General features: G+C 39.1%; 11 protein-coding genes across 11 annotated transcripts; 6 read left to right on the top strand and 5 right to left on the bottom strand.

Moving 5' to 3' along the window:
* Positions 1 to 87: 87 nt before the first annotated feature.
* BATDEDRAFT_34161 (uncharacterized protein) lies at positions 88 to 3,722 on the top strand (the record flags this gene model as incomplete). Its single annotated transcript, XM_006675707.1, has 5 exons — positions 88 to 146; positions 636 to 2,100; positions 2,215 to 3,025; positions 3,112 to 3,372; positions 3,496 to 3,722. The coding sequence occupies 5 exons, from the start codon at positions 88 to 90 to the stop codon at positions 3,693 to 3,695; spliced, it is 2,796 nt and encodes a 931-aa protein (XP_006675770.1). The 3' UTR covers positions 3,696 to 3,722.
* Positions 3,723 to 4,331: 609 nt separating this feature from the next.
* BATDEDRAFT_9100 (tryptophan--tRNA ligase MSW1) lies at positions 4,332 to 5,769 on the bottom strand (the record flags this gene model as incomplete). The annotated part of the gene is made up of 3 exons (XM_006675015.1): positions 4,332 to 4,819; positions 4,925 to 5,046; positions 5,135 to 5,769. 3 exons carry the CDS (start codon positions 5,767 to 5,769, stop codon positions 4,332 to 4,334), a joined length of 1,245 nt encoding a protein of 414 aa, XP_006675078.1.
* Positions 5,770 to 5,949: 180 nt separating this feature from the next.
* On the bottom strand, positions 5,950 to 6,858 carry BATDEDRAFT_85893 (uncharacterized protein; the record flags this gene model as incomplete). The annotated part of the gene is made up of 1 exon (XM_006676026.1): positions 5,950 to 6,858. One exon carries the CDS (start codon positions 6,856 to 6,858, stop codon positions 5,950 to 5,952), a length of 909 nt encoding a protein of 302 aa, XP_006676089.1.
* A 1,548-nt stretch (positions 6,859 to 8,406) lies between these two features.
* On the bottom strand, positions 8,407 to 10,640 carry BATDEDRAFT_22069 (uncharacterized protein; the record flags this gene model as incomplete). The annotated part of the gene is made up of 9 exons (XM_006675397.1): positions 8,407 to 8,688; positions 8,791 to 8,854; positions 8,921 to 9,285; positions 9,373 to 9,576; positions 9,662 to 9,705; positions 9,784 to 9,926; positions 10,012 to 10,121; positions 10,238 to 10,280; positions 10,459 to 10,640. 9 exons carry the CDS (start codon positions 10,638 to 10,640, stop codon positions 8,407 to 8,409), a joined length of 1,437 nt encoding a protein of 478 aa, XP_006675460.1.
* A 701-nt stretch (positions 10,641 to 11,341) lies between these two features.
* Positions 11,342 to 12,943, top strand: BATDEDRAFT_22068 (uncharacterized protein; the record flags this gene model as incomplete). Its single annotated transcript, XM_006675396.1, has 1 exon — positions 11,342 to 12,943. The coding sequence occupies one exon, from the start codon at positions 11,342 to 11,344 to the stop codon at positions 12,941 to 12,943; it is 1,602 nt and encodes a 533-aa protein (XP_006675459.1).
* A 241-nt stretch (positions 12,944 to 13,184) lies between these two features.
* BATDEDRAFT_85358 (uncharacterized protein) lies at positions 13,185 to 13,768 on the top strand (the record flags this gene model as incomplete). Its single annotated transcript, XM_006676316.1, has 3 exons — positions 13,185 to 13,313; positions 13,487 to 13,594; positions 13,715 to 13,768. The coding sequence occupies 3 exons, from the start codon at positions 13,185 to 13,187 to the stop codon at positions 13,766 to 13,768; spliced, it is 291 nt and encodes a 96-aa protein (XP_006676379.1).
* Positions 13,769 to 14,294: 526 nt separating this feature from the next.
* BATDEDRAFT_85359 (uncharacterized protein) lies at positions 14,295 to 17,011 on the top strand (the record flags this gene model as incomplete). The annotated part of the gene is made up of 12 exons (XM_006676315.1): positions 14,295 to 14,655; positions 14,790 to 14,996; positions 15,091 to 15,192; positions 15,259 to 15,360; positions 15,451 to 15,564; positions 15,651 to 15,740; positions 15,838 to 15,933; positions 16,000 to 16,113; positions 16,229 to 16,339; positions 16,461 to 16,559; positions 16,635 to 16,772; positions 16,878 to 17,011. 12 exons carry the CDS (start codon positions 14,295 to 14,297, stop codon positions 17,009 to 17,011), a joined length of 1,668 nt encoding a protein of 555 aa, XP_006676378.1.
* Positions 17,012 to 17,049: 38 nt separating this feature from the next.
* BATDEDRAFT_85892 (uncharacterized protein) lies at positions 17,050 to 17,776 on the bottom strand (the record flags this gene model as incomplete). The annotated part of the gene is made up of 2 exons (XM_006676025.1): positions 17,050 to 17,282; positions 17,362 to 17,776. 2 exons carry the CDS (start codon positions 17,774 to 17,776, stop codon positions 17,050 to 17,052), a joined length of 648 nt encoding a protein of 215 aa, XP_006676088.1.
* A 133-nt stretch (positions 17,777 to 17,909) lies between these two features.
* On the top strand, positions 17,910 to 18,957 carry BATDEDRAFT_8312 (uncharacterized protein; the record flags this gene model as incomplete). Its single annotated transcript, XM_006674926.1, has 5 exons — positions 17,910 to 17,974; positions 18,085 to 18,195; positions 18,347 to 18,512; positions 18,632 to 18,712; positions 18,823 to 18,957. 5 exons carry the CDS (start codon positions 17,910 to 17,912, stop codon positions 18,955 to 18,957), a joined length of 558 nt encoding a protein of 185 aa, XP_006674989.1.
* A 45-nt stretch (positions 18,958 to 19,002) lies between these two features.
* Positions 19,003 to 22,796, bottom strand: BATDEDRAFT_34160 (uncharacterized protein). The gene is made up of 12 exons (XM_006675706.1): positions 22,170 to 22,796; positions 21,997 to 22,087; positions 21,781 to 21,882; positions 21,455 to 21,700; positions 21,269 to 21,361; positions 21,072 to 21,190; positions 20,715 to 20,939; positions 20,531 to 20,612; positions 20,346 to 20,467; positions 20,135 to 20,277; positions 19,956 to 20,055; positions 19,003 to 19,855 (listed from the first exon to the last, which is right to left on the bottom strand). Exons 1-12 carry the CDS (start codon positions 22,677 to 22,679, stop codon positions 19,073 to 19,075), a joined length of 2,616 nt encoding a protein of 871 aa, XP_006675769.1. The 5' UTR covers positions 22,680 to 22,796; the 3' UTR covers positions 19,003 to 19,072.
* Positions 22,797 to 23,489: 693 nt separating this feature from the next.
* On the top strand, positions 23,490 to 26,413 carry BATDEDRAFT_84945 (uncharacterized protein; the record flags this gene model as incomplete). The annotated part of the gene is made up of 15 exons (XM_006676314.1): positions 23,490 to 23,563; positions 23,632 to 23,749; positions 23,866 to 24,004; positions 24,095 to 24,180; positions 24,277 to 24,314; positions 24,479 to 24,691; positions 24,797 to 24,891; positions 24,976 to 25,130; positions 25,203 to 25,283; positions 25,369 to 25,478; positions 25,557 to 25,714; positions 25,801 to 25,937; positions 26,007 to 26,088; positions 26,218 to 26,331; positions 26,403 to 26,413. Exons 1-15 carry the CDS (start codon positions 23,505 to 23,507, stop codon positions 26,411 to 26,413), a joined length of 1,596 nt encoding a protein of 531 aa, XP_006676377.1. The 5' UTR covers positions 23,490 to 23,504.
* Positions 26,414 to 26,445: the final 32 nt, after the last annotated feature.

Below are 26,445 nucleotides of genomic sequence, written 5' to 3'. Positions count from 1 at the left end.
GATGGTTACTGACAATTTTTCATTCCTCTCCGCTCTTGTCCTTGTTATCACCAGCTGTAAATTCTCATATTCGAGCTTTCTTCGAGTATGAAATTCTCGCATTCCATTACGCTGAATGCTTCGCCTGAATGGCGGGAGCATTATCTGTAAGATGAACATTGATTCCTTGCCAATGTTTAAACCTACGCTGCCCATCTATTATTTCCATCTTCAAAATGCAGATGTCTGTGTTCAGGAGATCGAAAGACTGCTGAATGGCTCGGATTGGAATTGATGCAAATATAAATATTGCATCCTGAATTGGCAATAGCCAACTGGCTTTCAAGGCAACTGTTTGCCATACCAATGCTTTGTTCTAGTATTCAGTCTAGTAGAATAGCTGTTTTCCCTGGCCATATTATATTTTGGGGCTGCATTGCAAGCCGTTGTGTTGAATCAGCAGCTTGTATTCAGCTTGTCAATCTACCGATTTTTATTTAGTTCAACCAAGACGAATAAAATAGCAATGCAGATACGCTGCTCGAGTCGGAATGGGCTGAACAGTTGCTGTAGCATGTCTTGACCGACTTGATCCGACACATTTTGATATTTGAAACTTTGCATACTGTACTCATCCATTGTGCTTGTTTGATTAGTGCCTACTCTCATCTCAAAAAACTAATCTATGCGATAGAAAAGGCTACTCTTGGACTTGATCAGCTTCCTGTTGATCACCATGATCTTGAAAATGGCACTTTGCCACCAGCTCATATCTATCAAGGCGCTAGTCTGGAAACCCCTCAAGCTGATAGCATTCGCGATGAAGCGCCATCAGAACAAACGCCTTTGCTTCCCGCCGGAATGGAGTCTGTTACGGCAGTCGGAAAGCTTTCTTTGCAAGATGCCAACGACTTTTTTGAGCGTGCTTTGGATGAGGAGTTGGACAAGATTAAAAACTTTTACACTGAAAAAGAGCTTGATTTGCTGGCAGATGTTCAGGCACTTATCAATGAGATTAGAAGTGTTGAAAAATACGAAGAAAGCTATCTTGTTGGACTTTCCGATGCCTTTGATAGCTCACAGGTTCCTAGTCTGCATCTCATGTCTCCAGCTTTGCCTCCACCTCAAGTTGGGCTTGAAAGTGTGCGCGAGGAACCTTTGAGTTATTCAATTGCCTGTGGATCGAATCCCTCTGCTGCTAGCGCAACGACAACAATGGCGTTTCTGGGATCCACTGTAGATGCGACAAAGACATCTCCAACATCGTCTGCCTCGGAATCCATGATGGAAGATCTTTCTCAATCCAAACCATCACTTATAAAGCGAGCAACTACAATAGGGCCTATTCTCCATTCATCCAATCCAAACATTTCACTACAATCATCCGTGAGTCCAAATGCTACGGATCGTCGTCGTGTATATTCTGAAAACTTTGATGATGCCATTGGAATGACTCCAGATGCATCTCGTCCAGGATACCTCACTTTTCTAATCTGGTCGTCCAAAGGTCTGCGCAATCACCGCCAGCGATTCCAAAAGCGTGTTATTGGGCTCTTTGTTGTTTTGTGCGAGCTGCGCGACTATGTCGATATTCATGAGACTGGATTCAGTAAAGTCCTTAAAAAGTACGAAAAAGTTGTTGGTGCAAAACTAAAGCATTCCTATATGGCCAAGGTAGAGCTCTCTTATCCTTTTCTCAATCGCACCAAGGAAGCCCTTGCTAAAATCATTGATCGAGTCATTGGAATCTATGCTCGTATTGCCACGGATGGCAAGGCTGGATTGGCTCTGACAGAGCTTAAAAGCCATTTGCGCGATCATATTGTATGGGAGCGCAATACCATTTGGCGCGATATGATTGAACAGGAGCGAAGGAGGGAGACTATTGGGCTGCGTCCAAACGCTATGACGGGAGATGCTCTTGGACTTTCCAAGTTTGTTCCAATTAAAATAGGTACAATCACGCTGTACTTGCCCAATGTGATTCCTGCCAACTTTTTGGTGATTCTGCTGGCTACAGCCGTGCTGATAGGCATTATACAGTATCGTGTTTTACCAACTCCAGAGCAAAATGGGTGTTTTGCCATTCTAATCTTTGCCTCTATTCTTTGGGCCTTTGAGGTATATTATATATGTTTGTCTTTTTGAAATTGTTGCATTAGATTTATAAACTATGTTTGTGATTCAACTGCAATTCATCTCACCGCCTTGATGGTTGTCTAATTGTATTTTCAGGCACTCCCACTTTTCATTACATCAATCTTGGTACCTCTTTTAGTTGTTGTTCTTCGTGTGCAACGCAAGAATGGCGAGCGACTCAGTGCACACGATGCTGCTAAACAGATATTTTCAGATATGTTTGGTCCAGTTATAATGCTTCTCCTTGGTGGGTTTTCACTTGCCGGTGCATTAAGTAAGCACAACATTGCTAAAGAGGCAGCCGCTATTATTCTTGGCCGTGCAGGATCTAAACCTCAATGGGTTTTGCTTGCAAATATGTTTGTGAGCACATTCTCCAGTATGTGGATCTCCAATGTTGCTGCTCCTGTTTTGTGCTTTTCGCTTGTATCTCCCATATTGAGGAACTTACCCCATAAATCCCGTTATGCTCGCTGTCTTGTCATGGGAATTGCCATGGCTGCCAATGTTGGTGGTATGGCATCTCCCATCTCGTCCCCACAAAACATCATTGCCATGGCAAACATGAATCCACCACCATCGTGGCTGCAGTGGTTTACGATTGCCATTCCTATTTGCTTGGTTATTGATACTTGCATATGGGCTCTGCTACTTCTTGTATACAAGCCTGACGAAGGTGCTGCGCCGCCTGAACTTTACGGACAGGAACATTTTTCATCGCGCAAGATGTCGTGTACCCAGATTTATATTCTGTGTGTTACGGTAGCTACTATTGGACTATGGTGTGCAGAGAGCAACATTGAAGGGATTGTAGGAGATATGGGTGTGATTGCTATTATTCCGATTGTTGCATTCTATGGCACCGGTATTTTGACCAAGGATGATTGGAACAGCATGTTGTGGTCAGGTAAGATCAAGTCTTGTCGATTAGGTTTAATTTTGGTGTTGCGTTCATTAATGGAAATAGTGTACTGATTTGTTTTTAAATTATAGTTGTTATGCTGGCTATGGGTGGGATTGCTCTCGGCAAGGCGGTTGATTCATCGGGACTTCTTGCTTTTATCACAGATATCTTTTCACCATATCTAGAAGAACTCCCCTTGCTATACAGCATTGCTTTGCTTACAGGTGTTGTGGTAATTATCACGAGTTTCATTAGTCATACCGTAGGTGCTCTTATCATTCTTCCTGTAGTGGCTCAGATTGGTGCCAGCTTGTCAGATCCTCGACCTCGCACACTTGTTATGGCTGCTGGTACGTACTTGCGGTATTGATTTGATTGAATCAATTTCAAGCCCTGTTTAAATTTAATCTGCTTGATGACGAATTGTTTTTAACAATGGCTTAATTAATTTTTGAATCTAATGACTGATTTAGCCTTGCTTTGCTCTGGTGGAATGGCTCTGCCTGTATCATCGTTTCCCAATATGAATGCCATATCTCTGGAGGACCCAACTGGTGTTCCATGGCTTAGAGTAGTAGATTTTTTGCAAATTGGTATTCTTTCTACTGGTATAGCATGGCTTTCTGTTATGAGTATTGGATATACAATCATGACTGTGATTGAGTTTGGATAGTTTTTGAATGAATCGCCTTATTGTTACATATCCATAGCAGGGTATACACAGTTTTGAGGTTTTGCTATTTTCAACCCATGGATTTTGCTGAATACATTAAATGGGGTTGAGTCATGTCAAAACATCATATGCGAGATGCAAGCAATGTAAAGTTGATCAAACTCTTTGTATGAAGATGCAATTGAAATGGATTAAAACGATTCTTGGTTTGGATCGAAAGTTTAATCTCGACAATCGAAATGGCGAGTTGTTGCAAAGTTGAATTACCGCCGTATTGACGTAAAATGGATGACTAAATAAGAATATATAATCAACCGCCAATCTCATGAAATGATAATTTACTGGACAGCAATGTTCTCTACTCATTAGTCTATTAATATTTTCCCGTGCCCGTTTTTGTATCAACTGAACGAATATTCACATCATTGCTGATATACGATGAATGAACTGTCATGCATTACAGACCAAGATCATGCACACTGATTACACAAATCCATGCAGACCATTGATCATTGCAAATACTGTATCAACAATTGTGATGTCTACTATAATCTAAATAGTCGAGCAGTGTTTCAATAAACCACCAAATACAAATTGAGCACAATTGTGAGTGTTTTTAAGAAATCAAAATATATATCAAGTCAATCCAATAGTACGGCGAACGTTTTGCATGGTTTTTTCAGCCCGAAATCTTGCCGCAGCTTCGCCTTTTTCCAAAACGCCATCAATATATGCCGGATCTTTTTTCAGCCTTATTATCTCATTGCGTATAGGTGAAATATGATCCACAATCACATCCGTCATAATCATCTTGAACTTTTCATTGGATAGAGATCCAAAATGCTTGGCTAGTTCATCCATAATTTGAGCCTCTTCAAGCTTTTCCCATTGGATACCAGTTGACGTTTCAAGAGCCATCCATATTTGCAGTAGATTGGCAACTCCTGGCCGAGTTTGAGGATCGTATGTAATACCATGTATCGAGTCAGTTGTGGCTCGTCGAATTTTAGATCGAATCTGATCTGCACTATCGTCCAGATTAATACGCGATTGCTCAACAGGATCTGATTTGGACATTTTTGATGTAGGTGTTTTCAGTGACATGATTCTCTTTCCAGTAAAGGCTATCCAGTACAACAGATTAAAATAGTGTTAGCACAGGTATTTTGTTTGGTACTTGAATGTTTTACAAGAGTGATTTCAACCCACTCGGCTCTACCATGACATACAAACTATGCTTTGGGGAATGGGAAATACGTTTTTGTTGTAGCAAGAGTTGAAACGGCGTGCAATCATACTAGTCAAGTTTAAATGTTGGGCCTGATCATCGCCCACAGGAACCTTGGTTGCTCTAAAATTCAAATGATCATCACAATCAGCAGCTGATGGCATCAACATGATAATGCAGTGCAAATGGATCACACATCAGTCAGTAATACCTATACAACAGAATGTCAGCGGCTTGAAGAATCGGATAGGATAAAAGACCAACATTTAAATTGGATGAACTATCGTCATGGTCTTCGACATCCAATTCATTCGTTGAGTTTTCAGATTTAGAAATGGTATGATCTTGAGTGACTGCAGGAACCAAGTGCAGTTTTGTTTTCCATTGGTGCATGCGAGATACCCAACTCACGGGAGTCTGACAAAACAACAGCCATCCCAACTCTGTATGCTGGGGAACCCTGCTCTGTCGAAAAAGGATGCTATCGTCTGGTTTGATCCCACATGCCAATAGCACACACACCATATCTCGCACATTGGCACGGAGCTTGACTGGATCTTGCGGAATAGTCAATGCATGCATATCTGCAATCATGTAGAGAGTGGATGGAGATGCGAGCACAGACGATTGAGCATCTTTAGATGGAACCGATAGTTGGTTCTGTAAATCAACCCAGTTTCGAAGTGCACCAATGTAATTGCCAATATGTGGAATGCCAGTAGGCTGAATACCAGAAAGCGTACAACTTGGAAATTGTACAGGCTTGGGTGTTGAAGAAAGGCTCGTTGTAGAGTATCTGTGAGCAGTATTCGATACGATTGACTTGTAAAGACTTTGTCGCAGCATCATTGCTCCGAATGCAGATTCTCTAGAACATCTAATCAACGAAACTGGCATCTCGATTTCTTTTGCTTGAAATGGTTTTAATCAGAAATGTGATTTAAACAAGCCTCGGATTGCATATCTCGAATATTATAAAACCATCGAAAAAACTACAAGACATACACACTCATATTATCTGCAAATTTATTCCGAACATATGGTCTTGGTATCATGTGTTTCAAAAACTGTACTCAATGGCTTATCTGGGTGGTAGCAAGCTGTGTAATAGTCTAGATCAATATCATCCTCACTTTCTACAGATAACAAAGTAAATATGGATTCAGACTCCCACACCGACTCTTTGGATACGTGGTTACATCCTTTCTCCGAGTAAATAGTTTGTTCCTGATGTTCCTTTGCTTGGACATGTGCTGTATCGTGAACAGATTCAGCCTTGTTGGTTGTAGTGCCTAGCTGCACCATGGTCATTTCAGTGCGATCTGTTAATAAAGGATCAATTGGAGTCAACACAGTGGTGTTTAAACAAGATTGCTCATTATCATTAAAGTGTAGACTAGCAACACTACTGTGTGTAGGGTGTCCATCACTCGAGTAGTGCGCACTGGACGAATCACATTCGAGCACATCGTGGATAGTAATGTCAGTGTCTAAAGTCAATGGCGAATCAGTAAACGCAGTATCTATGCCATATTCCTCTATTGCTGTTGATAAACATATTGATGCTTTTTCTGATTCTGGAGTATCTGCAGTAATCGATTTGGAATGCACGAGTCTAGCTGAGCCGCCATCTATCGCGCCAGTCAGTGTCGATCCAGATGACTCGACAAGATCTGGTTTTGCATGATTCTCTGGCTGTTGATGGCTGATCTTTGCTTTCTGTATCAAGTTTCGTTGATTTTCATGTATGACCAGAGATCCGACTGCTGCTTTAAGCTCTTGCTGACGTCTGTATCGAGGCGAAAACAATGCCTTGAGTTTGTGTTTCATAAGCTTTGACCATGATATACGCTTGGAATGGTCTGCACGATTAATGGGGTTCAATGGAGTATTAGTAGATCCTCTGGTTCCAGCGGTGTTTACTGTATTCATCATATCTGTTGAAGTTGCATATATAAATTTGGGTTAGTCAAGATGGGCTCTAGATGCATGCAAGGGATTATATTTTGTGGTGATTTTGAGGGTAATACAGCCGTATTCGCATAAAATAGATTGCTAAATAAGGATGTATAATAAACGGTCAATCTCTGGTGCCAATTCACACCAAATTTACTGGACAACTTGTGTTTTTTGAATTCAGTTGGCTGGTCTTTCTTCTGGTGACAGACATGGAAGCAACAGGCTCATTCCTGAGATGTGCATTCTTTGCTCACTAGAATGTAAGCGCATCTACGATTAAGATGCAGCAAAGATGAGTGTAGAGCTGTATCGATAACACCAGAACAGCCAAATCCAATATCTGGACTGTAATGAACGAATCTGACAATCGTACAATGCATGAATATACCAGATATGGGAAAAGGGATCATTCCAGTTCATCTAGTTTGATTTTATATAAACACTGTTTAAAAGAGTGGATAATGTCCATTAAAGTAGTCAGTAGTAGGAAAACGACAAATACTTGACCATTGTTCATTCCAAAGCAAAGGCAATCCGTGCAAGACCATACAAAAGTGTTCCATTTTATGTACGGTAGTAAATAGGCTTACTGCTTGGCAGCGTCATGAGTAATTGTTCTGGCTTAGATTTAAGCGTACTGATTTTCCAAATAGCTCCAGGCTGTGCTTATAAATATTAGACTGGTCGTTACAGCTAGCAACAAAGCATACACGTTTGACATTTAAACTTGCTAAATTTACTTGTTCAAGGGTTGACCATACCGAGCTTGTTTGTGTAAACTACATCTGATCATCCAAAACACAATCTTCACTTTCTCACAATACTATTTGAAGGGTCCCGGCAATATAGCCATTAAACTCTTGTAAAGCATTAGTGGAACAATCCAAATTTTCCATAATGAATTGAGCAATAGATGGAAGTTTTGGCTTCATTGCCAAAGCCAAGATTGATCAACCCCATCACAAGTCATCTGATAATGTTACAGCCGTATTCATGGAAAATGAATCATTAAATTATAGATACCAAAATACATAGTAGACAGTCAATCTCATGAAATGGTGATTTATACCAATTTTATTCGACTACATTGTCTTGAATTCATTAATTGATTGGTATGCAATCTTGAACTACAATGCAGGCATATTCGACTTTGTACAAGGTTTGACAATATCAAAATAGTCAAACCCAATGATGGGTCTGGTTTCAAATCTGGCGATCATGCAATGCATGGCCATTCAAGAGTAGTGAAAGAACAGATTTAAAAACTATAACTTGATCATGTCCACTGAAGAAGCAGCCAGTTTGTAGTAGAAAGCAAATAATATTCAACTATTGCTTATCCCAAAACAAAGTCGTTGCAAATAAATACAAGTGCTTCATTTTACATAAGCATAGCTGCAAAATGACTTATCGCCACTTTATGCCAGCAGTACTTGACAAACAGCTTAATTGAGATTACTATCTTCCAAAACATAGAACAAGTATGCCAGCTGTAACTGGTTTTATTCAACTTCGACTACAATTTTAACCACCGATTGGGCAAATGTTTAACTTTATCCCAGCCAAGAAAGCATCATTTTTATCGTCATGATGGCTCGATTGTGTAGTGGAGAATACTTTTTTGTGTGTGCGGTCAGCTGTCGAGGTATCATCAGACTTTGGATGAAATAATGTGCGGAATGTATCATATGCTGGAAAAACATGACCCTCGGCATTAAATATATAGTTTCCAACATTAAACTCGTTTTTTTGATCCAATATAAGATAAAGGTATTTGAGTGTTTTGGAAATAAACGCAAGAGGTGTCTGAATCAGCAGTAACAATGTAAAATAGGGTTAGCTTGATTTGGCCTGCTTTAAAATGCCATGTTCGTATATGGTAGACTGCCAATGCATTGCAATACGTACTTTATCTTTTTTCTCCAAACTCACAATATTAGAAATGCTAGCAAATCCACATTCTGTTCTGGTACTAATGAAAAATAGTAAATATACCAGCATAAAACTAAAAGTCGCACAATGAATTCATCAAACTTACAGCATATTTAATCGATCGATCAATTCAAATACCATTTCAAGAATACTCTCGTCTTTTGTTGCCGCATACAGATGCCACAGACTCTCTGCAGTTTCTGATTGAAGTAAATATTCATTTTCCGTCTCTGCATTGTCTTGTCTTGGCATACTCGTGGTATCAGGAAGAAACGGTGACAGAGCAAGATATCGTGCTGTATGTTTCCAAACCTGATCTGCTTCAAGAATATTTCCCGATAGCACTTGTATAGATGGCCAAATCGTATCAAAAAACATTTGTTTTGAACTTATGGTAGCTCCACTTTCCAAATTTACAGATGCATATTGGTGATCAGACTTTTGCATATAAAGCTTAACTGCTTGATAAATCTGTATAGTTTGATGATACAAAGCATTAGTAAAAGAGATGGCTATGCATGTATTGTCGCAGATATCCGGTTCTCATTGTACTAATACCTCCTTGAACATGATCCCGTACTCTTTTTCGTCGGAAAATGAAATATGTGTTTTAAGTAGATACTCAACAAAGCCTTCTATTCCCCCGCCAAGAAAGCAATCTGGATGTATCCATTCTCCGCTAACAACATCAATGTGACTTCCAAAAAGGTTGAGTTTAGAACGGCGATCCCAGATAGCTCTTATAGCCTTGCGAGCAGTTTGCTAGAAATTCTCAGTTTTAATATACAAATCTCGTGAAAATAAAATGAATGGATATACATCCAGCAGCAATTCAGTAGTTACTCACCTCATAGATGGGATCATCTGTTAAATGACTAAGCCATGTAAACTCTAGATTAAATTTAGTAGCACAAGCAATGCAAACCACGGTTGACTGGCTCTGCTCGATCCCATTCAATAAATTTATACGTTCATAAGGCAATCCAGTGGGTGTGTCAAAAGCCGCAAGTATTTTTTTAGCAATGCCTATTGCAACGACCAACAAACTTTCGTCGTATTCCTGGTTGAATGATTCGTCAAGGTATATTAAAATGTGCGCTGAGAGTAATCCTCTAAAAACAAAAGTAGATTAGCCATTTGCATTAGACAGTTCATCTTTTAAAGATGTAGGATTTTCCATCAAAGAAACGATTATACCCAATGATACGAGTATTTATTTCCATTACAGATACGTCAATGTCTTGCTCCACGTCAATATACTTGATCAAATTAACCAACCGAGAAAATACCTCGGCATCTTCAAGTACCTGAAAGAATAGCAAATCAGTATATTTCGTAAATCAACGTTGAAAGTCTGTATTTCACAATGACAGCAGATACAGTGGATATTTAAATAGCAGTAATGCGAAACATAAAAACTTACAACGGCAGTGCCTAGTGACTCGATTAGGTTTAATGCAAAACCACTACATCATTTGCAAGTCGAGCAATGAATGTCAGTAAATACACCAGTGAACCATGCATAGTACAAGTCATTCTATCAAAACTTGCTTTCCGATTGTGTTTAAACCACGACATGCCAAGGGGCTTAATCCATCTTTTGGATATGCATAATATAAATAACCTTCAACGGACATATAGTACATCTCTTTAATCTTGGTTTTGTATTCGTAAATACGACTTGCTATAAACGGATCCAGAGGTTTCGGATGCAAGAATGTGGTTTGTGGTGTTGGTTCATACTGCTGATCTTCAAGTGTATGTGCTAGTGTGTACTTTAGTATACTAAAGACCCCGCATAATCCAGCAAGTCTGAGTATTCGCATTAGTAGATACTCGAGTTAACTTGCCTGCAAGCGCTAGAATGAGTGGTTGATTCAAAACAGTTGGATTTCAAACGCAAAAATCAGTTGTTTTATGCTTCAATGGCAGAAACAAGTCAAATCGAGACCAATGAAAAGCCAAACGAGAGCAAGCCACTGGTGTCTAGTCTCACAATCTATTTGAAAAACCAGCGTCAGTGAGCTGCCTCATGTCATGGATAGTTATGTCGACTCGATCAACAAACTTTACATAAACTGCCAAACTCATGAAATGATGAATGTCAGTCTATTGGACAGTCTGTGCTATAGATTCATTGGTTGTCTGGCCTTTTGTAACAGACATGAAAACAACTGTTGCATTCCTGAGATGGTTGAACTAGAACGCAAACATATTCGAGTTTTATTGAAAACAGTCAAACCAATATCTGGCTTCAAACTTGTCGATCGCACAATGGATGGCTATGCCAAAAGTGGAGTGATGGCTCGATTGCATGCAGCATGTGATGAACGTTGTGGATTGAATAATTGAAAATGCTGATTGAAGAAGCAATCTATTTCTAATAGGAAGGCACAACGAACAGTCGCCTATTGACTATTTCGAAACAAGATAGAAGCAGTTACCGCAAAATAAATACATCGCAACACATTTACGTGAACACGATTGTAAAACTGTCAGGACATTGCTATCACCGTTTTATAATAAAATGATCGACGATCTTTCCATTGAACCACTGCAAGGTCAAAAGTCTATTCTTCATGGATATGCGGGTGTCACTAACCAGATGGCATACAAGGGCACTGTGTCGTTCAAGACTACCAAGGACGCAAAAGTACTCTCACTGACTCTGGAGCTGCGTGGATCGATTCATACTGCTCTTTCCTCTGAAGAGGGCCATTTTGTTGTCCAGCAGGACATTCTTTCAAGTGCTCTACGTATCCTTGATCCTACCACAGGCTCTACTCCTGAGATTGATATCAAGGGCAAAGGACCAACTATTTTGGTGCCCAAAGGTACGCCAGCATTCGAGTTTGCTATCGATGTGCCTAATGACATTGCACAGGCTCTTCCTGTAAGCTATATGCGATCGCTTCCTCCACCAACTGGTGCTGCTGCAGATGCAGCAAAAGCATTTGCTACGGAACTTGCCACTGCCTCAAAAAATGATGGAGGCGCAACACTCAAAAAGAGCAAGACTTTCAGCAGCTCTAGTCTTGATGAAACCACCAAAAAAAACTGGAATGGTGGTAAAATATCATATAAACTTACAGCCACCTTGGAAGTGCTGCAGACCATTCTGCTTATATCGAGTCGAAAAGTGTATACTGTCACCGAAGAGATTGACTTCCCACGAGTGGATGCCATGGCTGTTGCACGATCGGTGCATACTAATACCGGAAGGCTGATGCAAGGATCCGACAACTACATCGATTACAAGTTTGAACTTGATCGAACCATTTTTGGTATTGGCCAACCAGTCAAAGTAAATATCATCTCTCTCATTCCAAAAGAGTTCAAGCACTCGATTGCCCGAGTTACTGTCAATCTGGTTCAGATTGAAAAAATACGTGCCGTTCGCGATCAATCACTGGAGCGGCCTCACTGTTATAAACAGTGCATTCAAAAGAGCATCCTTGACAGCACTGAGATTGAACGTCCTTCTAAAGGATTCAAGAAATTCATGACTACTGTGAGCAAAAAGATTGAACCATGGCGAGGAGAGACGACAGTTATTGTCGAAACTGCCCACCGCAAACTTAGAAACGACCCCAAATACAAGGCAATTGATTCAATCCAAAGTTTCGACTCGGAGTTTGTAACCGTCACGCATCAGATTGAACTGCGAGTCAAAATTGCAAATCTATCTGAAATCATGGTGTATTCTGTCCCTGTTCGCTTCTTTGATATTGATGGCGATACTCGACATTGGGTTCTTAACAATGCAGATTGTCTCACTGGTGGTGATGTAACAGAGGAAAATGAGGACGCAAAGAGCGGTTACATATTTGACGAAGATGATCTTCCATATCTTGATCCACCATATCTCGATCCACCGGTAATAGACACCACGCCATTGACCTTTGAAAATATATCGCAACAAAACTCGATTGATGAAGATGGAAGCGATATTGATGCGTTAAAGGATGACAAAACTTCCGAGGCACCCGCCTTGGCTACTGGTACTGCCCAACAGATACCTGTGGCTGCGACTGCCATAAAAGAAGTAGTGGAACCAGCCATTTCCACTATCGATCAGAAGGATAAGAAACAGATACACAAGGAAGTTCTTGAACACAAGGAGGAATAAACATTGCCATTCAATCTGGATACTTTTGCATATTTAGTATTTTGTTTAAACATTGGATATATATGGTTTAAAAAAATAATATTTTGATCATACGCATGGCTCTGCAAATAGAAATAAGCATTCAGGCTTGATACAGCTGGATGATCATTAAAAATATACATTGGTTTGGCTTGGTATCGAAATTTAGGTTGTGGAGCACCGATTACAATTTTACATTTCAACCTCACTTTCACACTACTTTATGAAAAGAGCACTCAGATTTGCACTGTCAACAGTGGCCTTTGCTGGCATATGGCTGATTATGCTTTTCCATGCACAGATTCTTCCTGGACTGGAACTCTCTCCAGCCGTTGATTTGGTTATCCCTGCAGTATGTTTCAATTTACTCGCCACACTCTGTCACTATCATATGCGATTGGAAACAAGTGCATAGTCTGATGAAAGAATGGCAATTACTTGACTGTCTTTAAAAAAGACGAAGCTGCAAGAATATAACATCTGATAGTAGTCAAACATATGCACTGACATTTATTTAAACTGCAGATTCCACTCTGGCTACTTGTTACTTTTGGGTCATATTCTCTCGCCAATCTTGGCTGGGCTCTCATCATATTCGGAGACTGTCCTGCAGCACAAGTATCGCTTCTCAAGGTAAGCTCAAAACTAAAATGAGCCTGGCATATCTATGGTTGTGCTGTTTTTGAATGCAATAGCGTAGACTAGCTTCGTTATTTTGCTTATACTCATTGACCTAACATCTTGATTCAATAGGAGATTCAAACAGCAAAAATGGATTTAAGAAGCCACGGAGTATCGATTGACTAGATCATTTACTAGAGTTTTTATACAATATGAGACTGGTATATATGATCAAATGAAGCCAAAATGGTATTTGTGGTAGCATCAGTTTGCCGTATATTTACATGTTGTGTGATGATAAACCCACCCGATGCCAGAAAAACTGGATTAGCTCCCAAATGCATGTATTCTGGCTAGCTACAAAAACCTGCACTGTAAGCATGTCTCGTAACAAAACTCCATTTAGATTTTAAATCTGGGCCAGTACATGTATGTTTGAATATAAATTCAGACCGCAATCAGAAGGCTCGTTGATATTATCAAGATTCATGCAAGCATATTTGTATTTTAAATATGCCGCATGATTAGCTATATTAGTTTTAAAAATCAATGAAACTCAAGTTGGGCCATGATCATGTGTGACCAAATGTCTGATTTTAAAAAATGGCATTTCAGATTCTACAAAAAAATTAAGATGCGACTGTTCTTTAGTTATAAAAATCTTGGCAAGCATCATTAAACACTTTACTGATATTTATCTATTGAATCGAATATGCCATCTAAATCAGAGAGCATGCCTGATTGTGCGGCAGCAACTCGCGAGAGCGATACAAATGAACCAAGGAAGGGCAATACAGTCGAGCCTGAAGAAATTACTCCGTCTACACCACCTGCTCATGAAGAAGATGGAGCTTATATAGAAGAAAGCACCACCAACTCCAAACGTAGCAGCGTCAATATCAAATCGCGTAGGCAGGCACATGCTCCAGAGTTGACCACATCTGTTCACAATCAACACGTAGACCATCCTCCACATGTATTTGAAGCTCGTAGACGCATCAAGAATCTAGGTGTTATGGGACGATCACCTATGGGTGAATATATTTCTACTACGAGTCCACTCTCTCAATTAGGTTAGTATTACACCTTTATTCCTAAATCCGACGGTCAATTCATACTTGCAAAACTAAACTATTATCAAATGTCAATACATTCAATACTCATTGCGGGTATCGTGTATTCTATTTACCTGTCGTGCAATAATCAGCCGTTCCAACTCCAGGGCCACTTGATTATGAACCCAAGCTATATCAGTCAGGCGTGCAGTACTCCATTCTGGGAAAACATGCAGCTGTCAAGGAAGAAAAGATTAATATTGGACCAGGACCGTCAAAATATGATGTCAGACCCATCTTACTTCCGTATTGTGATGCACCCCATTGGAGTTTTGGACACAAACTTGCCGATCAAAAAGGTATTTGATGCATTTCAAACATCATGGTATTGGCATGTGCTGATCTAACGTTAAAATCTGGGTATCGGCGTGTATTATGGATGCAATCATTCAGTCAAAAACGACACTCCAAGTCCATTTGCATATACTGATACTCACAATGCATTTGGAAAAAATAACCTTTCATATACCATGTCTGGACGGTTTTCACACTCTGGTAAGCAGGATAGTTTATTAAACATCCGAAATGAAAATCTCACCATTTGCGTTTATAATTGTGTAGAAAATGAAACACCGGGACCTGATAGGTATTTGCCCAGGTCAGAGTTTGGTCCAACTGGAATAAAGCCAAAGTATTCTTTTGGACTAAAATCATTCACGATTGGTATGTATTGCTGTATAATGTGCATGCTTTATTCAAGTAAAGCTTAATTAAAATGCAATATTTATTGGAAATATTTTGGCGAATTTCTAGAGGATTCAACACCTGGTCCACTTGACTACAGTATTCCCAGCTGTCCTCCTGATGCTGTTAAAGGTCCATCGTTTACCATGAGGCGTCGCCTTGATGACCTGTCTCTTCAGAAAGGTATATATAGAATAATGGCTCAACTTGAAATTGTTGCATGCCAAATATTTTCCAACCATTGTTATGGCTCTGTTTATGATATGTAGATACCAAGCCAGGTCCAAATGAATACTATCCAAAACTTCCTGCATCAGAAAAAATGGCATCGCTTAAAGGCATGCACAAGGAAACCAAATGTGAGGATTAATGTCGGGCAACAAGGTTTAAATACCGTGTTATCTTGATATTCCTTTACATATTGAAGTGATCATTTAATATATAATCAAAATATAGCTCTCAAAACTCCCGGGCCTGCCAATTATATCATCCCAGCCAATATTTCTAGTGGCCCGCATTATACTCTCATTGCGCGTAATATCCCATATCAAGGTGTGTCGACATTGATTGTGCCCAATCCGCAAAGTATGTTGCTAACTACGATTCTGTTTTAAATAGATAGCAATTATATTGGCCCATATCCTGGACCAACAGACTATAATCCCGAGATAAAATTGACTTTTAGCAAAGGACCAACATTTTCGCTTGGTGCCCGACCTAAATCAAGCAAAAGTGAGTCCTGATGTTACATACTATTATTTGACAAGCCTGTAATATAAACGTCGTTTTTTAAAATTATTAGTATAAAACTCAACCAATGGTTTGACTAATCAACGATTTTCTCCAGATCCAAGTGATGATATTCCGGGACCTAATGCATACCATCCACTAGATCGTCAAATTCGTGGCAATCGTCATCCAAAAGTGACTATTAAAGGAAGGCGCAGTACAACCATTGGTAAGTATTTATATCAAGCAAATAGGCCCGAGTATTTCTGGCATTTCTAGACTGCATAGTACGGTGTGCTGTCGCCGAAAGCATAACTTTAATTTATCTTGAACCTAACCTTTGATTCAAGATGTAACACCAGGACCTGCAGACTATAACTCACATACCCAGATCGCCAATCCCACGGTAGCACAGCTTGCTCGAAATTCCACACTAAGTAAAGCCGGAGGTAACTTGATAATACATGCATTCTACGTATATATTCATCTCATAAAATAATCGACAATATATACAATTTTGACAGCCAACTGCTTAGCTGAACGTATCAAAAGTAAAGTTGTGGAAACGCCCGGCCCTGCTGATTACCAATTAAAACCAGCATTGATTGTAAAAAAAAGTGGACCAAAGTATTCACCACAAAAGCACACAGAGTCTCAAAAAGGTATTGCGATAAGTTTGTTTACAATCAGTCATCTTTTCAAAGCCAAAATATTGCAGATAATAATTATATATTTGACTGAAAATGCCTCACGCTTTTGATTATTAGTAAATCAAACTCCTGGTCCAAATGCCTACTATATCCAACCAAAAAAGAATGGCGGATATATTACAATGAAGAGCAGACCCAGTCCATTTGTTATGGTGTTTCCATCTAATCGTATCAATACTCTTCGCGTCTAAAAATCTACCCAGTGAAGCCCTAAAAGCAACACCAGCAATCAAAGGGGCATTGATCCGTATCTGTACACGATCGTAAATGGTCGGGTGGATTCAAGCAGCGTGTTGGGAATATATTCAATAAAGTTAGTATCAATTTTTGTTTCTGGATGTTCTCGACTCTCAGACAAGATCAGAATTGAAAAAATTATAGTATAGCAAACCACTATACCTCCTCCTTTTCCAATCTGGAGTTCTTCTGCAGAGTAAATATTGAGTCCATCGTCAGTTTTTGCTACAACGTATTGGCAGTTGCATAAACACACGATTAGCAGTCTAAATAAGATAAGATCAAACAAACATATTGGGATTACCCCGTGGCTTATTTCCTCGACTATCTGCAAATCCCTCGTCATCTACAGGCATTGTCTGTTTTAGTTTAGCCTTGTCGGCTAGATATGCACTAAAATCGACTGTTTCAACGGCAGGCTCTTTGGTGATTTCCAATGTGGTTTCAAATGCTGATCCTTGCAAGGCTGGTTCTAAATCGGTCTTGCTATCTGTTGATATTATACCAGTCTTGACTGTAGCAATAACACTTTTTTTCTTTTTAGATTTTTTTGATGCTGACCCAGAATTCCATGAGTTTATTTTTGCAGGCTCTTTTGATTGTTTTAAACCACTAAAGTCGGAAGATCCGGCTGTGTTTCCTGGTGCAGCTGAGTTGGCTGTTGGTAATGTGGACTTGCTAGCCTTTTTCTGCTTCAATACAGCAAATATTTCATCCATTTGTGCAGTGAAATCGGAATATTGAAATTCAAAATGTCAAACAAACCCTCATGTTAATCCAAGGCATTCGACTTTTGTCTTGACCAAATCGAATCGAGTTTAGATTTATAAAAGCCATAAAATCCTTGCAATAATGGGACTGCTGACAATTATCAAAAAACTGAAGGCTAAGGAGAAGGAGACTCGAATTCTTATGCTGTAAGAATAGCATAATATATTAGCTTGAAGCAGTTTGAGATGAACCTTGCAGAATGCTTGATTCTATTTGTTTCTGAACCATTTCTATCTATATATTTTCAAGATCATAGTGGTCTGGATAATGCGGGAAAGACTACCATTTTAAAACGGATCAATGGAGAGGATATTTCCACTATTTCCCCAACACTGGGATTCAATATCAAAACCATCGAACATAAGGGGTAAGCCATCCATTGCACTCTATCGGACTCGTTAATTGCTCTCTAGAATTTCGTTTTGTCCAGAAATTAAAGATTGTCAACTTCGGGTCCATTCCATAGTATTCCATGCGCGATGGTTCTAATCTATTCTGCTTGGCATTTCAATATGTAGATACAAACTCAATATCTGGGATGTTGGCGGCCAAAAGTCTATCCGTTCGTATTGGAGAAATTATTTTGAACAGACTGACGGACTGGTGTGGGTTGTTGATAGTGCCGACCGTCTGGATCGGCTTGAAGACTGTAAGAATGAGCTCAAGGAGCTTCTTAAGGAAGAGGTAAACAATTTTTATTGTAAATCTATTTATCAAATCCATAGTGCTTCTATTCATTACCACGCCAGTTTGTACAAGTGTATGAGCGTTAAATCCATCCATGATTGTCCCGTTATATTTAGCGACTTGCCGGCGCATCCCTTTTAATCTTTGCGAACAAGCAGGATCTATCAACAGCACTGTCATTTGAGAAGATTAAAGAGGTGGGTTGTCTAGCAATACATTGTTTTTACCGCTTCAGCGGCCCTTACTTTCTGCATCCAATCGATAGTTGCAGATTATTGATTTAAATTATTGTAACTGTAATTGACAGATGCTGGACTTGGACAATATTAATACCCATCATTGGCACATTGAAGGATGCAGCGCTGTCACAGGAAACAATCTTCTTGCTGGGATTGATTGGATTGTAGATGATATTGCATCGCGTATTTTTTCTCAAGATTAGCAAGATAAAACTGCTTCTTTCATTCGATATTCCATAAACCCATTTGAGATTCAGAGATTTGTATTTATTGTCTATTAGTAGTAATATTTGATTGGCATGGCTGTTTGATACTGCCTTACAATTTGTTGTCGATACTTTCATCGCTCTTCATCTCAGTATTCCTGCTAATCGTGGATTCAGAGGTAGCTGAAGATACACTGCTTATAGTAGACGCACTCGTACTCACAGAGGCTCTCTTGAATGATGCAGCTAAACTTTTCTGGCTTTCTTGAAGAATATGTTGTGGTCTATTCGATGTGTTTTCAAAAGTAGTTTGACTCTTGTACACATTCTGTATCGATGTCTTGACAGAAGAGATTGAATTTGACAGATTGGTACTAGAGTCGGTCGTAGTAGATTTGCGTTGTAATTCTTTGGTGTTTTGATTAGGGATTGGTGGCATAACATTTTTCAATCCAAATACATCACCACATGGTACGCGACTCCCATCATGATCGACAGTAAGATTTACTGTCTTGAAATATCTTTCATGTGGCATAAAAGGCGAGGCATACATATTTCCACGCAGTGGTTTACCACTATTTCTCAGCCCAGCATAAAACACCACATTTCGCGGCATACTGGTTTTGGATGTCTTTTTTGTCTGAGTGGTCGAGTCTTTAGGCTGATAGTATTGTGTTTCCGATTCACGACGGAAGTGACTCAAAGCAGTTTGAGTAGAGTGAGTGTGCTTGTCTTTGAGATTTACAAGCATCAGTGCTTCACGGCGAAGATCCCATTCATTCCAGTGGTACTTTGAGTTGATCTGAGTTTCTACAATGTGGGTTTCTACTTGACATCCAATTTCTGCTACAATAGGCATCTGACCCAGCAAGCGTTGGCGGGTATACGATTTGGCCTAGACAAATAGTATTCATTGTTGGAAATTTAAACGATTTGAACGAACTGGTCGAGCATAGTCATTCAACTAGACAAGAGTTATTTCAGCCCAGACCTACCCGCTCCAATGCCTCGACAGTAGGAAAATAGTTGTATAAATGCAAAAGCTGAACAAATCCGGGGTTAGCTTTAGCCATATCGATCACTGTTCTCATGTATCTAATTGCTCGAGTGAATGTTAGAGTCTGGTATTGAGTCTAATGCTACAATCGTAGCAACATTACACACTTATTCATACCTTTCTGGAGCCTCGCAAAATCCAACCATAGATTCTAGGTTAGCAAATGAAAATAGCTTATCCTTGTATCGGATCATTCCAATATTTTTATCTCCAGGCACGACAAGCCCATCTCGAGTAACAAGAGAATATGGACAAAATCCCTTTTAGATCAAAAACAATCGTTGGTTACTAACAGTAAGTTGCAAAGATATACAATTAAGCCACGTACGCCATATTCTACTGGAAGCTTGTAATACTGAGTGGTGTTTCCTGGGTGAATAACTTCCACGGTTTTATTCACCATTGCTATTGATACCATTGTAACTGCAGCCTTTTCAATCACTTCGTTCTCTATAGTTTATAAGCGCTATTAGTTTCATCAGCAAAATCATTTTTGATTGGACACTGCATTACCTGGAAGTATCTCGGGTTCAATATCTGCACGAAATTGCATGCTTAATGTATCTACAAGTGATGGTATCTCTACAGTAAATGACTGATATCAAATTCATGGCATAGATGCAATCAAACAAATTAGTCGAGTTTTGTTCATGTAACAAAACTGGTATGTATGATCAAACTCGGCAAATCGATTTACCATGGAGTAGTTGTTTAGCTGATCGAGAATACCACGTTTAAATGCAAGCAAAAAGAGTTCATCCGTCCAATTGGACCATAGATCATAGATCATGATGAATTGCGGATACACTTGGCCAACCGGTACGGCAGTCTTTGATTTACATGTTGCCTTGAGCTCTTGCATTGTGCTATCAAACTTTTCTCCAATGGAAATAAGCATTTGTCTAGCTTTTGAAACTTGTTCCTAAACCAAATCATAAATTGACCCAAATCCGAATAATTGAAGTGTAATTAAGTTTAGATCAAAACTTTGTGGTTTCATTAACTATCCACGGTTTAGCCTAAAGCAATGGCTTGTGGGTAGACTATGATTTACCTGTAATGCATCCAAATAAACAAGATATTGCCGTCGAAAAACAAGAGCACACCGGACACGCTCGGCAATTTCTGGAGTCACTTCAGAGTCGGGAGTAGAATTTTCATAATCCAACACGGCTATTTCAAGCAATGTGCACAGTTGGATCAAAACTCGTCAAGATATCATCATGTGTAGATTATTGACTGCATTGTTACCTTTATACTGTTGAACAAGATGTTCGGTTTGCTGAGTGTGATTATGCAGCAAAATAGATATTTCTCTGAGCTCCAATGCACACAGCTCAGGAACTAACAGTACCAATAAAGTTGATGAATGTATACAATTTACATCAGTTTAAATCTTGGGGTTGAATCTATACAATTGGAATGATGTGAACCCACGTTTATCAATGGATTCGCCTCCTTTTCCAAGCTGTTTGTTGAATAAGCGAATACCCGTCACAAGTTGAGCCAGACCGTTTAATTGAGCTTCTTTTTCAGTTCGCGTAAGGGATATGAATGCATTGAGCTCGCTTTGAGGGAATACAGACTCAAGTGCAGTTGTAGTTTCGCGAACTACTCGAACATCTGTTGCGTTTCCAACATGTGCACGAAGCAGAACATACAATACAATCTTGGAATACATGGCTAGATTTATAGTAGCAAATTCAAAGCATGGTTTGTTATTTTTGTTTACTATGACGCAGGAGAGTTGTGTTTGAGAATACCTTCATAAGCTGGAATTGTTTTGGATTTGGCATCTAGAATCTCTCGCAACATGTTTGAGCATGACTCAATTCTGGTAAGCTTTTCTCTGTGCAGAAAGTCATCTACATCAATAATTTTCAATATTATGAGTGTGAGAAATAACTGTATCTTGTCCTATCAGAATATTTGAAGTTGAAATCTGGATCATCTTGATCACAATAATTAATTCAACTTACCTTGAGCTGGAAAGTTTGTATCAAAATATACTTGCATTTTAACGGTTTCTTGAATTGGATCATTTTCAGAAACAATTTTCTCCACGCACAGCTATTCAGTGCCCATTATACCAGATCAGTATATAAAACTTCATGACAAGTAAACGACTAGTAAGATTTATATCATTACTTACGTCAATCAGGCGAGAAACTTCGTCTCTAGATAGCTCCTTTTCTATATGGAATGCATTTTTGGGATCAAGCACGACTGCTCTGATAAAAAATGCAGCGAGCGTTTCTGACACATGGGTGGAGATGATTTGAGAGCGTATACCTTCCAAAAATATATGTTTGATATGCTCATAATTGTGCTTTTGCGACACAACTTTAGGAGGACTTGCTTGTGCTGAAAGCGTGTTTTCCGTCTCTCTATCCTTTTGGCCAACTATCGAGTCGTTGGGTAATGGCGGTAGATTGTCTGAATCTGTTTCTTGAGGTTGATAGTCTTGATTGTTTAAATTCATGATTTCATTTTCAACTGGTTCGTTTGAGAATTCTACATCGTATTTTACTGGCTTGACTGTTTGTTGTAAGGTGGACTTGGGTTTGACATCTGTCGCCTTTATCTTACGCGACTTGAGGACATTTGAAGACCTTGTCGTAATATCAGAAATGATATGCCGAATAACTTCGTCAGAAGACATATTGAAATGGTTTAAAAAATAGAAAATGTGCTATGAGCCCTTTGGTCTATGTATATTTGTTTTGAATAAAGTGGGGACTCGTGAGTTTCTACAAAGACTAGCTGACTGCTCTTAAACTCGAACTTTTCAAACAATTAAGCTGAAAAAATAGATTTTGGTAAAACTATAAATACTGTTTTAATAGACCACATTCCAAGACCCACATTTGGATTTGGAATAGTAAACACGGTTTTGACTATTTATGTAGAGAATAGCCATCAGCCTACTTTAATCTATAATGCTGTTGCCAGTTACAGCCAGATTCACGTAATGGATCACTGAATAAGAATGCTAAAGTATATAATAAACAGCCCATATTACTGGACAGAATTGTATTGATTCAAGAATCGGCCAATTTCTAGTAAGAAAACAACGAATATTAGCCATTTATTCTGAAGCAAAATAGTGACTGCAGTGTTTCATTTTACGCGAATACAGTTATAATTAGATTTAATTCTACATTTACACAAGTTCAACCTTTATCATAATCGGACAATAGTAATACTGCCATCGAATGTCTATGATTCCACACAAGAGTATGCAGTCACTTCCTACCGGTGAGTTCACATCACATGCGATATTCACTAATACACATGTTGAATGATGTCTGTCATGCTTGCTTTGAAGGTATTGTTGATGCATATCAGCTTATAACGCAGAGCTGCAGATTTAAATCCAACACTATACTATTTGATGCTAAACATACACTCGGCTGGATAACTAATACCACAACCATTTATTGAACACAATCTGTTAGAGTTGCAGATATGTCGAGAGTGTGCATTGATGGGCAATTATGATACCGCACTCTTATATTTCGAAGGCATACTACAATCTATTCATCAGTAAGGCCACATCTTAAGCTTTGAAATTTTAAATCTGGTTCAATAAAACATATACTTTTAAACATCAGCCATGCCAAATCGCTTGCAGATGCGGAGCAGTGCAATAAATGGATGGATACTAAGGAGCAACTTATGGCAGAATTCAAGGTTATCAAAGATATTTCTTTAGAGCTATCCAAATTCAAGGTACAACCAAATAGTTTCAACTGAATCAAATGTATTGATGGTTCAGTTTATTTTTTGCAATGTACTTGGACTTTTGCGCTTAAATCTAACAATGTCGTCTGGCGCAATATATATAGGCAAGATCGGATACATCTGGTGCAAAACCATTTTCAATTATGGATGATGGACAGGAAATATACGACAAAGATGTTTGGCCAGCTCCAACTCCAAATCCAACGCCATCCAAACGAATGCTTGCTCAGAAGCAACGTGGAGGTGAATGAGATTTTAATTGATTGATACTGCCAAAAATTTAGGGTTGAAATCAGTATTTTAGAACCATGTTATGGATTGGCATGCATATAGGTGAGGAAGATCTGCCATCATGGGCTCGAAACCAGTCTATTACTACACAGCCCAACACACGGCGAGTTGCTCCAGTCAAATCCAAGGTAAAATAAGTGTAAATAGCACATGTTGCAAAAGCAACACAGATCCGGATATATTGTGCGACAATGCATGCTAATCTCTTGATACCAATAATGCAGCCGGTACTTCAATCTGTTACCAAGCGATCTTCAGTACTGTAAGTAATATAGTGTTGCCAATGAATGGTGGCTTTTTTATAAGTTACACATGACAATATTACTTTTGTTGGTTGGAAACTCTATTTGAAAACATAGTATGAAAATTACAATGTATATGCATAATTGATTGACTAGATATACAATACATTTTCAATACTTACAGAAATATAAAAGGTCCCAGCACGTCATCCAAAGGCAATGCAGCTTCATCTCCAGTGCAAAGTCGCCCGGCACAAAGAAAGTCTAAAGGATCTACATCAAATTTAATTGATCAAGCAGTAGATACAAAGCGAGGACGAGGGCGGAAGCTTTCCAACAATTCAAATCTTGATAGCGAGGAACTCGCACTTGATGGTGGCCAAAACGCCAAGCCAGAGTACGTTGAAAGATTGAAAGTGAATATATACTAGATATTTCAATGCCGTGCTTTGCATTTTAGCGTGACTGATTATCTGGCCCATGTGTGCTGTTTATCTTTTAGGTTTGATGGCACTGGATATGACAAGGAGCTGGTCGAGATGATAAAACGTGATATTTTACAAACTTCACCAAATGTTCGCTGGACAGATATTGCTGGTATGTGATAATATACTTGTTTGATGTTCAATGTATGTGGTTTGCATGAATGCTTGTTTTGTAACTTGCTGCCTTCAATCACAGGACTTCGCGAGGCAAAATCATTGCTAGAGGAAGCTATTGTACTTCCATTGTGGATGCCAGATTTCTTTCAGGGAATTCGTCGACCATGGAAAGGAGTTTTAATGACAGGACCTCCTGGTACTGGAAAAACGCTTTTGGCAAAAGCAGTTGCTACGGTAAGTTGTAAATTTTAAAAGTGTGATTCACCCATGGCAATATCTGCATTTTTTTAACAGAGAACGATATAGGAATGTGGAACGACGTTTTTCAATGTTACTGCAAGCATGTTGACATCAAAATGGCGTGGTGATTCTGAAAAGATTGTTCGTGTAAGTATTGTGAATTTGGGAAGCATCTGTGCAAAGTTTGCTGGGTTTTAATTGCGTATCATGGCTTATACATAATCTTGGTTAGCTTCTGTTTGAAATGGCCAGACACTATGCTCCAAGCACGATATTTATAGATGAAATTGACTCTTTGTGTAGTACTAGAGGTGAGGGGTCTGAACATGAAGCCAGTCGAAGGTATATACTCAATCAACTGTTATGATTTTTTGACGCTTGATTTCATGGACTTATTTGTTGAATGTTTATTCACACTAGAGTCAAATCAGAAATTCTCATGAATATGGATGGTATCAGCAGTATTGCAGGTCGCACAACTCCTGAGGGGTCAGATGGAATTGTAATGGTTCTTGCTGCAACAAATTTTCCATGGCATATTGATGAGGCTCTTCGACGACGCCTTGAAAAGCGTATATGTAAGCCAATCGGTATATGTTTGTTTTGCAGTTGGTATACTTTAAAACTGACGTGTGTTTTTACCTTGAATTTTTGGGTGTGGTAGATATACCACTTCCCGATCTGAACAGCAGAAGGGAGTTGCTCAAACTCAGCCTCGAGTCCATCAAAATTGCCGACGATGTAGATCTTGAAGACCTTGCAAAAAAAATTGATGGGTACAGCGGAGCTGATATTACAAACGTAAGTTTACGAGACTTTCTATGCTTTTTACTCATGTAAGCTACTCATACTAAAAACCACTGCTGATAGATTTGTCGCGATGCAAGTATGATGAGTATGAGAAAACGTATTCGTGGATTGACTCCTGACCAAATTAAAATCATTCCAAAAGGTATGTTTATGTCTTTTAGTGGGTTATCAAGTTTCAATACAGAGTGCTGTAAATTATGGTGATTTTGTTTCAGCTATGCTTGATATTGTATTGAAAATAACATTTGATACTCATTATGGGTGGAACTAGATGAGTTGGAGTCGCCAGCAACCAAAGAAGATTTTGAAACTGCGGTGTCGCGGATTCAAAGCTCAGTATCACAGTCAGATCTGAAGCAGTATGAGAACTGGATGAAGGAATTTGGTAAGGTTTTACATGTGGGTATCGTGCTTGTATATTTTATTTTTCTAATCTCGACTGCCATGCAACTACAGGGAGTATTTGAGGTAATCGATACAAATAGACTCCTAGGGAAAT

Source organism: Batrachochytrium dendrobatidis (assembly GCF_000203795.2).
Source record: "Batrachochytrium dendrobatidis JAM81 unplaced genomic scaffold BATDEscaffold_1, whole genome shotgun sequence".
Taxonomy (NCBI): domain Eukaryota; kingdom Fungi; phylum Chytridiomycota; class Chytridiomycetes; order Rhizophydiales; genus Batrachochytrium; species Batrachochytrium dendrobatidis.
The sequence above is the reverse complement of the archived record's forward strand: the minus strand, read 5'-3'. Positions and strand labels throughout refer to the sequence as shown.